Source organism: Chiloscyllium plagiosum, chromosome 1 (genome assembly GCF_004010195.1).
Source record: "Chiloscyllium plagiosum isolate BGI_BamShark_2017 chromosome 1, ASM401019v2, whole genome shotgun sequence".
Taxonomy (NCBI): Eukaryota; Metazoa; Chordata; class Chondrichthyes; order Orectolobiformes; family Hemiscylliidae; genus Chiloscyllium; species Chiloscyllium plagiosum.
In genome coordinates, this window is record NC_057710.1 from 4,765,551 (window position 1) to 4,776,768 (window position 11,218).

An 11,218-nucleotide genomic window follows, 5' to 3' on the forward strand; every position below is an offset into this window, starting at 1 on the left:
CCATTTATCTCTCCACCCTGGAGGCTCCCTGCCTCCATTCCTGATGAAGGGCTTTTGCCCGAAACCTTGATTTTCTGCTCCTCAGATGCTGCCTGACCTGCTGTGCTTTTCCAGCACCACTCTGATGTAGACTCTGATTTCCAGCATCTGCAGTCCTCACTTTTGCCTTGTTCCTTAATGGGTTCCACCAAATGTTGCTCCAAAAAGAAACATTGCTGTGCTTTTCCAGCACCACTCTGATGTAGACTCTGATTTCCAGCATCTGCAGTCCTCACTTTTGCCTTGTTCCTTAATGGGTTCCACCAAATGTTGCTCCAAAAAGAAACATTTTGTGGACATTCCACATATTCCTTTTCTTGACTTCCTCAGTCCACCTGCACACTGAAATCTCCCATCTTGTAATATTGCCCATCTTAAATGCCCTTTCTATCTCTTGATTTATTTTCTTCTCCACATCCTGACTACTGCTAGGAGGTCTGTGTACAACTCTCATCAATTACTTATTCTCTTTGCAGTTCCTCAATTCTACCAACACAGATTCGATAACACTTCTTGCTATTGATTGAATTTTTTTATACAACTGCATCATGACCTCAGGGCTCCGGAACTCAATTCCTCTACCAATAAAAGCCAGTACGCCATATGCCTTCCTCACCGCACTATTTACCTGGGCCGCACTATTTACCAAATCATTATTAAATAACACTTCTTGCTATTGATTGAATTTCATTCCTTACTAACAAGGTCAGCCTTGCCCTCTGTCCATCTGCCTGTCTTTTTGGTAGAATGTGTATCCTTGGATATTTAGTTCCCAGCCCTGATCTCTTTGCAGCCATTTCTCTGTGATACCCACAGCATTGTAGCTGCCGATTTCAATCTGTGCTATAAGCTCATTTACCTTGTTTCATATCCTGTGCACATTTCAGTCATGCATTGACTGTCCCCCTTCTCATAGTTGTCCCCTTTTCTGCTGTCCCTGAAGTTAGATTCCTGACCCTTTCATAGAATGTAGAACATAGAACAGTACAGTGCAGAACGGGCCCTTCGGCCCTCGATGTTACACCGACCTGTGAACTATTCTCAGCTCGTCCCCTACACTACCCCATCACCATCCATGTGCTTATCTAAGGAATGTTTAATTCTCCCTAATGTGGCTGAGTTAACTACATTAGCAGGTAGGGCATTCCATGCCCTTACCACTCTCTGCATAAAGAACCTGCCTCTGACATCTGTCTTAAATCTAGCACCCCTCAATTTGTAGTTATGCCCTCTCGTACAAGCTGACACTGAAGTGATAACCACCTGATGAAGGAGCGGAGCTCTGAAAGCTAGTGCTTCCAAATAAACCCGTTGGACTATAACCTGGTGTTGTGTGATTTGTAACTTTGTCCACCCCAGTCCAACACCGGCACCTCCAAATCATTATTAAAAGTAAAACCGTTACCAGTTACTAACCAACCAGTCCTTTCTATTGCAGTGAAATAGGAGCCAAGTACAAGATGGTGACCAGTAGGGGGACACAAAGGCACCGCCCCCTCGCCCACCAACCAAGCAATTACCGCACGCTTCACCAATTTCTCAGGCAGCAGTGGGAGCTCAGTCATAGCCTTGGGTCCAGCAGCTTGCATTAAGGAAGGCTAATAGAATTTTGGCATTTGTTGCTAAAGGAATCAAATATGACAGCAGGGAAGTGTTGTTGCAAGATTGCAACAGTGCATGGTGAGACTGCACTTGGAGCACCACTTACCCTTACTTGAGGAAGGATGGAATTTCATTTGAGGCAGTTTAAAGAAGGTTCACTACATTAATTCCAGAGATGAAAGCGTTTGTCTTATCAAGAGAGACAGAAAGGTTGGCTCAAACTTAATGCAAAGAGTATCAGGAATAAAAGTGATGAGCTTAGAGCATGGATCAGTACCTGGTGCTACGATGTTGTGGCCATAACAGAGATGTGGGTTTCTCAGGGGCAGGAATGGTTGCTGGATGTTATAGGGTTTTCCAGGGTTTAGAGCATTTAGAAAGAGGAGGGGGGGGGGAGAAAGAGGAGGGGGTGGAGCATTGCTAATCAGAGAGGGTATCACAGCTGCAGAAGTTACCATTGTTGAGGTAACAATGGTTACCTACCGAGTCAGTATGGGTGGAAATTAGGAACAGTAAGGGAGCAGTCACCTCATTAGTGGTTTACTACAGGCCCCCCAATAGCAGCAGGGAGATTGAAGAAAGTATAGGTCGGCAGATTTTGGAAAAGTGTGAATGTAGTAGAGTTGTTGCAATGGGTGACTTTAACTTTCCCAATATTGATTGGAACCTCCTTCGAGCAGATGGTTTGGAAGGACCTGTTTTTGTAAGCTGTGTTCAGGAGGGTTTCCTAACTCAGTACGTTGACAGGTCAATGAGGGGAGAGGCCATTTTGGATTTGGTGCTCGGAATGAGCTGGGGCAGGTGTCAGATCTTGCAGTGGGAGAGCATTTTGGTGATAGTGACCACAACTGCCTCACATTCTACATAGCTATGGAGAAGGAGAGAAGCAGGCAGAATGGGAGGATATTTAATTGGGCAAAAGGAAACTATGATGCTATCAGACGTGAGATGGGAAGCATGGACTGGGAGCCCACTTGCCCGCAGTGGAAACACATGTGGCCGTTCTCCTCCTTTCCCGCCTCAAGAGCTTCTTTATTAACCTTTGGTAAATTCTTAGCTGTACTTTCTTTGTTTCATAGTGCAGGTTCTGCCAACTTCCATTCTTCACAGCATGAAACTATTACCGAAATCTTGTCTAATGCACAAGCGCAGATTCATGTTCGAATTCTGCTGTTCTTCCACTTCCACATCTTGCCGTTCAACAGCGTGAATTCTTATCATCTCTGGATTTGAGTTTTAAACTTCTCCAGCAGAATAATCTCACTTTGAGGCTTCTTCGGTCATATCAATTTTAAGGCCCGATGCCTTCTATCAAAATGACTATGTTGAACGATTTCAAACTCAACATAAATCTGACCAGGTTCCTTCTTTCTGTTTCTCAACCGCTGTCTTTACACTTCTGGTACCAATCAATAAGCACTTAAATGCCTCTTTGAACTCTGCATCATCTCTTGACCCCTCATCTGACAGCGTTGCAAACACCTCACTGGTTCTTAGTCTGAAGCATTTTAAACTATAAGTCCTCGGAAAACTGTATCTGCTTAACTAATTCTTGAAGTCAATTGAAGAAGGCTTCAACATCTTTCTCATCAAAATGGAGCACAGTTTGAACATAAGTGTTTAGGAAAATCCCCGGCAATTACAGACCAGTCAGTCTCACGTCTGTCGTCTGCAAGGTGTGAGAAAAGATTCTGAGGGATAGGATTTATGACCATCTGGAAGAGCATGGCTTGATTAAATGCAGTCAGCATGGCTTTGTGAGGGGGAGATCATGCCTCACCAATCTTATTGAGTTCTTTGAGGATGTTACTAGACAAGTTGATGAGGGTTGAGGATGTGGTGTATATGGACTTCAGCAAGTCCGTTCAGCATTTGATAAGGTTCCCCATAGTAGGCTTGTTCAGAAGGTCAGGAGGAATGGGATACAGGGAAATTTAGCTGTCTGGATACAGAATTGGCTGGTTGACAGAAGACAGCGAGTGGTAGTGGAAGGAAAGTATTCTGCCTGGAAGTCAGTGGTGAGTGGTGTTCCACAGGGGGCTGTTCTTAGGCCTCTACTCTTTGTAATTTTTATTAATGACTTGGATGAGGAGATTGAGGGATGGGTTAGCAAGTTTGCAAACGACACAAAGGTTGGAGTTGTCGTTGACAGTATAGAGGGCTGTTGTAGGCTGCAGCGGGACATTGACAGGATGCAGAGATGGGCTGAGAGGTGGAGATGGAGTTCAACCTGGATAAATGCGAAGTGATGCATTTTGGAAGGTCGAACTTGAAAGTTGAGTACAGGATTAAAGACAGGATTCTTGGCAGTATGGAGGAACAGAGGGATCTTCGTGTGCAGGTACATAGATCCCTTAAAATGGCCACCCAAGTGGACAGGGTTGTTAAGAAAGCATATGGTGTTTTGGCTTTCATTAACAGGGGGATTGAGTTTAAGAGCCGTGAGATCTTGTTGCAGCTCTATAAAACTTTGGTTAGACCGCAATTGGAATACTGCGTCCATTTCTGGTCGCCCTATTATAGGAAAGATGTGGATGCTTTGGAGAGGGTTCAGAGGAGGTTTACCAGGATGCTGCCTGGAATGGAGGGCTTATCTTATAAAGAAAGGTTGACTGAGTTCGGACTTTTTTCATTGGAAAAAAGAAGGAAGAGAGGGGACCTAATTGAGGTGTACAAGACAATGAGAGGCATAGATCGAGTTGATAGCAAGAGACTTTTTCCCAGGGCAGAAATTGTTAACACGTGGGTTTAAACTGTTTGGTGGAAAGTATAGAGGGGATGTCAGAGGCGGGTTCTTTACGCAGAGAGTTGTGAGAGCATGGAATGCGTTGCCAGCAGCAGTTATGGAAGCGAGGTCATTGGGAATATTTAAGAGACTGCTGGACATGCATATGGTCACAGAAATTTGAGGGTTCGTACATTAGGTTTACTTTACATGAGAATCAATGGTCGGCACAAAATCGTGGGCTGAAGGGCCTGTTCTGTGCTGTACTGTTCTATGTTCTATGTTAAACTCTGTGGAGTGTGGAAAAAGGAGAAGAGATCTGATTGAAGGATGTAAGATGTGAAAGGGGATTGACAAAATAGAGAGAGAGTCTTTCCCTTTGTGGGGCAATCCAGAATGAGGTTTAGGATAAGGGGTGGCAGATTTAAAACCAATTAGGAGGAGTTACTTTTTTTTGTAGAATACCTACAGTGTGGAAACAGGCCATTCGGCCCAACCAGTCCACACCGACCCTCTGAAGAGCATCCCCCTACTCTATCTCTGTAATCCTGCATTTCCCACAGCTAATACACCTAGCCTGCACACTATACACAATTTAGCATAGCCAATCTACCTAATGTCTTTGGACTGTGGGAGGAAACCCACGCAGACACGGGGAGAATGTGCAAACTCCAAACAGACAGTCATCTGAGAGTGGAGTTGAACCCAGGTCCCTGGCGCTGTGAGGCAGCAGTACTAACCACTGAGCCACCGTGCCGCCCTTTTCTCAAAGGGTCGTGAATCTGTGGAATTTACAACCCCAGCATGTGGTAGACACTGAATAAGTTTAAGGAGGAGATTTTTATGGTAATGGGTTGAAGGGTTATGGAAAGCAGACAGGAAAGTGGAGTTGAGGCCGAGGTGAGATCAACCACGATCGTATTGAATGGTGGAGCAGGCTCCAGGGGCGGAATGAAAGTGAGGACTACAGATGCTGGAGATCAGAGTCGAGAGTGTGGTGCTGGAAAAGCACAGCAGCTCAGGCAGCATCTGATGAGCAGGAGAATCAATGTTTCGGGCATGGGCCCTTCATCAGGATTCTCCTGCTCCTCGGATGCTGCCTGACCTGCTGTGCTTTTCCAGCACCACACTCTTGACTCGAGGAGCTGAAAGGCTTACTCCAGCTTATTGTTCATGTTCTCACTGTGCTAGAAATCTGTACTCTGCTTGCAAGCTGCACAGATGCTCTTGCACTGAAACGCTCTGTTGCGACAGTGAAAAAAGACTAGACTCAACCTGTTTAACCAATTAATCAGCAACTCTCTCACACAGCATGTTTAGCTTAAGGCTAGAAGAAGCTTATTTTACTTGCTAATCTTATTTTAATTCTTAACTCAGTAAATACAAATTAAATGCCAGCTGCAGACCATATTTTAAGCGAGATATTGACATTTAGCAAACGGCCCCATGGCATAATTGCTAGACTATTACTTGAGAGACCAGATAATGTTCTGTGATCCTGGGCTCAAATCCCACTTTGGCTGAAGTTAGAATTTGAATATAATAAAAATCTGGGATTAAGAATCTTAATGATATTGGCTGATTACTGGTGGTGGTTAGTAGTTTCCAAAAATAGACAAAGTCATGGTGATTTTAGTGGTGGGAGGTCACTTAGCTGTGCGTGATAACATTTCTGGCTACAAAAAAACAGAAGAAGTTTTGATTGATGACCACGTTGATGGTCAGGAAAAACTCTTTGGTTCACTGAGATAGAAATCTGCCATCCTTACTTGGTCTGGCAGACATGTGACTCCAGACCCACAACAATGTGGTTGACTCTTATCTGTCCTCTGGGTAATTAGGGATGGACAATAAATGCTGGCCTAGTTAGCAATACTCTCATCCTGTAAATGCTTTTTTTTTAAAAAACAAGTCACTGTTCACTGTACTTGTCGGGTTGTAATACATAAATGTGAGAGACCAATGAATTCAAAACAATTGCAACAGCATATATGCTCAGGGAATTCAAGGAAATCACCTCCAACACCTAAAATACCTCAAAAAAGGAGCAGCCTGTTACAGCCAGAAATTTTTCCCATCCTCCACCTTGGATTAAGACTGGAGGTTGGCTCACGTGGTGCCACTGTTTAAGAAAGGTGGTAAGTCAGGTGGTGGGCAAGTTGTTGCAGGGAGTCCTGAGGGACTGGATGTACATGTATTTGGAAAGGTAAGAACTGATTAGGGATAGTCAACATGGCTTTGTGCGTGGGAAATCATGTCTCACAAATTTGATTGAGTTTTTTGAAAAAGTAACAAAGAGGATTAATGAGGACATAGTAGTGGACGTGATCTGTATGGACTTCAGTAAGGCATTCAACATGGTTTCCCATGGGAGATTGATTAGCAAGGTTAGATCTCATGGAATACAGAGACAGCTAGCCAGTTGGTTACAGAACTGGCTCAAAGGTAGAAGACAGAGAGTGGTGGTGGAGGGTTGTTTTTCAGAGTGGAGGCCTGTGACCAGTGGAGTGCCATAAGGACCAGTGCTGGGTCCACTACTTTTCATCATTGAAATAAATGTTTTGGATGTTAATATAGAAGGTATAGTTAGTAAGTTTGCAGATGACACCAAAATTGGACAGCGAAGAAGGTTACCCCAGATTACAATGGGATCTTCATCAAATGGGCCAATGGGCTGAGGAGTGGCAGATGGAATTTAATTCAGCTAAATGCGAGGTGCTGCATTTTGGGAAAGCAAATCTTAGCAGGACTTATACATTTAATGGTAAGGTCCTGGGGTGTGTTGCTGAACAAAGATTTACAAGGATGTTACAAGGATTTACAGGGTTGGAGGATTTGAGCTATAGGGAGAGGCTGAATTGGCTGGAGCCATTTTCCCTGGAGCGTCGGAGGCTGAGGGGTGACCTTATAGAGGTTTATAAAATCATGAGGGGCATGAATAGGATAGACAGGCTTTTCCGTGGGGTGAGGGAGTCCAGAACTAGAGTGCATAGGTTTAGGGTGAGAAGGGAAAGATATAAAGGGACCTTAAAGGCAATGTTTTCACACAGAGGGTGATGCGAGTATGGAATGAGCTGTCAGAGGAAGTGGTGGAGGCTGGTACAATTGCAACATTTAAAAGGCATCTGCATGGGTATATGAACAGGAAGGGTTTAGAGGGATCTAGGCCAGGTGGTGACAGGTGGGACTACATTAGGTTGGGATATCTGGTCGGCATGGACGGGTTGGACCGAAGGGTCTGTTTCCGTGCCGTACATCACGATGACTCTATGACTTATGTAAACCTGTCTCACAGTAATATATAAATTTATCGCACTGCTGGTGATACCCATAAGTGCCTTCTCTGATAGGAGAATGTGGCAGATTCTTTGGGTCATTAACAGATATCACTCTGAGGACTCTTACAGTGTGGAAGCCAGCTATTTGGCCCACCAAGGCAAACTCTGAAGAGCATCCCACACAGCCCCTTGTTATTCCATGCTCCCCATGGCTGGTGCACCCAGCATGCGCATGTTTGGAATTGATGGAGGAAATCAGAGCACCCAAAGGAAACCCCATGAAGAGAATGTGCAAACTCCACACAGTCGCCCAAGGGTGGAATCGAACCCGGCTCCCTGGTGCTGTGAAGCAGGAGTGCTAACCACCCTGCCTCCTCTAATCCAAGCAACCTGTGGAGAAATGCATCTGAAACCTGGACCCAGTCCTCCTGGCTGTGAAGTAGGGGACGCTACCACTGTACCACAACAGCACTTGGGGGCCACTGTTGGTTGAACTGGACAACTGAGTGAGCTGTAGCAATATGTTGTCGCCACCCAGTGGTTCTGCCTTATCTCACATTCAGGAAGAGAGTTCAATGCCATTTGTGTTGTGTTTGGTCAGAGTTCCTGGGTGGGGGGGGAGAGTGGAGAGTGGGGTGTAATGTGTCCTCACCCGCGTTGTTAATGAGCAGCAGTCTGTCCGGAGCGGCTCCCTCTGTGCTGATCGCCGTGTTCAGGACACGCTGCAAACCCTCTTCCCGGCTCAGGTCTGCTTCAACTCGGCTCAGACGGACTTGGCCACCCCTCCCCGGGCTCTCCTCCAGCAGCCGAGCCTCCAGCTGCTGCAGGCGCTCCCCGGACCTGGCCACCAGCACCAGGTGGGAGCCCGGCATCAGCCGGGGGGCTAGCACCATGGACAGCGCCCAGCCCAGCCCCCGGGACGCCCCCGTGATGATACACAGGCTCCTGCCCAGGTCAGCCGCGTCTCTCCGCCCTGCAGCCATCCTCCCGCACTGACTTCCTCTGACATCAGATCCCAGACCTGCCCACACACACATACACACACACTCTCCCCTCCGTCACTACGTGTGACCAAGCAGCTTCGGACGCTCACGTACCCAGCCTTGGCTAATAGGCAGGGCTCACAACCTCTCTGTCATTAATACCAAAGGGACACTGCTCTTCAGAGGGCTGGTGTGAACTCAATGGGCTGACTGACCTGGTTCCTCATTGTAGGGATTCTAGGAGGACATGCCTCTCTGACTTTCCTACATTCCCTCAGTACTGACCCTCCAATAGTGCACAGTCCCTCAGTACCGACCCTCTAACAGTGTGGCGTTCCCTCAGTATTGACCCTCTGACAGTGCAGCACTCCCTCAGTACTGACTCTCCAACAGTGCGGCACTCCCTCAGTAACAGTTTGGCATTCCCTCAGCACTGACCCTCTGACAGTGTGGCACTCCCTCAGTACTGACTCTCTAACAGTGTGGCACTCCTTTAGTACTGACCCTCTGACAGTGTGGCACTCCCTCAGTACTGACCCTCCAGCAGTGTGGCACTCCTTCAGTACTGACCCTCCGACAGTGTGGCACTCCCTCAGTGCTGACTCTCTGACAGTGCGGCACTCCCTCAGTATGGACTCTCCGACAGTGTGGCACTCCTTCAGTACTGATCCTCTGACAGTGTGGCACTCCCTCAATACTGACCCTCCGACAGTGCGGCACTCCCTCAGTACTGACCCTCTGACAGTGCAGCACTCTCTCAGTACTGACCCTCTGATAGTGTGGCACTCCCTCAGTAACGACCCTCTGACAGTGCGGCACTTCCTCAGTACTGACCCTCTGACAGTGCACACTCCCTCAATACTGACCCTCTAACAGTGCACACTCCCTCAGTAATGACCCTCTGACAGTGCGGCACTCCCTCAGTAATGACCCTCTGACAGTGCAGCACTCCCTCAGTAATGACCCTCTAACAGTACACACTCCCTCAGTAATGACCCTCTGACAGTGCACACTCCCTCAGTAATGACCCTCTGACAGTGCACACTCCCTCAGTAATGACCCTCTGACAATGCACACTCCCTCAGAAATGACCCTCTGACAGAGTACACACTCCCTCAGTAATGACCCTCTAACAGTACACACTCCCTCAGTAATGACCCTCTGACAGTGCGGCACTCACTCAGTAATGACCCTCTGACAGTGCAGCACTCCCTCAGTAATGACCCTCTAACAGTACACACTCCCTCAGTAATGACCCTCTAACAGTGCACACTCCCTCAGTAATAACCTTCTGACAGTGCCGCACTCCCTCAGTGCTGACCTGCTGACATTGCAGCACTCCCTCAGTATTAACCTTTCGATAGTGCAGCACTCTCTCACATTGACCCGCCGACAGTGCAGTGTTCTTTCAGTACTGAATGTAAGTGTGTGTTGGATTGTGGCCTTTAAGTTTGAGGACTTCAGTTGACAATTGTGAGATTTTACAGGTAAGATTATGTGCCAGCTAAATCCCAGCTGGTACTAGGCTGCCTGAAAAAGTGAACAACTGGGCTGGTCGAGGTGTACAGAAAGAAGTGGTGAAGGTATGAAATGGTGGGATGGCCTGCAGAGCTCCTGATTGTATTCTGTACTCTGTGCCTGCAGAACTGGATAAAAAGGGAAAGAGAGACACATTACGATTAGAAATACAGCAAAAAACCAGAGGCTGTGGAGGACTGCAGAGGGCGAGTGCAAAGAAGGGGCATGAGAAGGGGCTGGCAGACTAGGTTAGAGAGAATCTCTAAGTATATCACGAGGAAGGGGATAACAAGGGAAAGAGTAGGGCCCATTAGGGACTAAGGGGGCAACCTGTATGTGAAAGCAGAGGACATTGTTAGAGTGATAACTAAATATTTAAGACCTGTCTTTACTTGGGAAAATTCTGCAAGTACAGAATTTGAGGGATTGGACTGCAAAGTTCATGAGCAGATTGATATGAGATGCAAGGAGGTGTTGGAGGTTTTGTCAGATTTATAAATGGACAAAATGCCCAGGCCTGGATGAGTTGTACACTAGGGCTAAGAGGGAATAAATTACAGGGGCTCTGACCCAACTTTCTAATTCCTCCCTGGCCACAGGGAGGTGCTGGAGGACTGGAGGACAGCTCATGTGGTTCCACTTTACCTAAATCATGAGAGGGATAGACGAGGGAACTACAGACTCGTGAGTGTCAAATCAGTGGGAGGGAAGATATTAGAGAAAATAGTGAAGGAGAGCATTAATCTCCATTTAAAGGTTTGATCAGGAATAGTCAGCAAGGCTTTGGCAGAGAGATGCCTGACAAATCCGGTGGAAGTTTTTTGAGGAGGTGACCAAGTATTTGGATGTTGGTAGGGCAGTCGATGGAGTTTATATGGATTTCAGCAAGGTCCTTGAAAGTAAAAGCACATGGGATCCAGGGTGATGTGGCAAGGTAGATCCAAAATTGGCTTAGTGCCGGGAGACAGAGAGTGGTGGTGCAAGGCTGTTTGTATGCCTGGAACCCGGTGTTGAGTGGTGTACCACAGGGGTCAGTGCTGGCTCCCTTACTGTTTGTGATCTTCAGGAAAGAT

At 46.8% G+C, this 11,218-nt stretch overlaps 1 protein-coding gene across 1 annotated transcript in view; it reads right to left on the minus strand.

The window, feature by feature from the left end:
* The window catches only part of LOC122554146 (sepiapterin reductase-like), a 20,899-nt gene extending 12,242 nt beyond the window's left edge, over nucleotides 1-8,657 (minus strand). The window contains exons 1-2 of the mRNA XM_043699148.1: nucleotides 8,297-8,657; nucleotides 5,550-5,608 (exon numbers count right to left, since the gene is read on the minus strand). Coding sequence (XP_043555083.1) covers nucleotides 5,550-5,608; nucleotides 8,297-8,627 — 390 coding nt within the window. The 5' untranslated portion in view covers nucleotides 8,628-8,657. The remainder of the gene's footprint in view (nucleotides 1-5,549; nucleotides 5,609-8,296) is intronic.
* Between the last annotated feature and the right edge of the window lie 2,561 nt (nucleotides 8,658-11,218).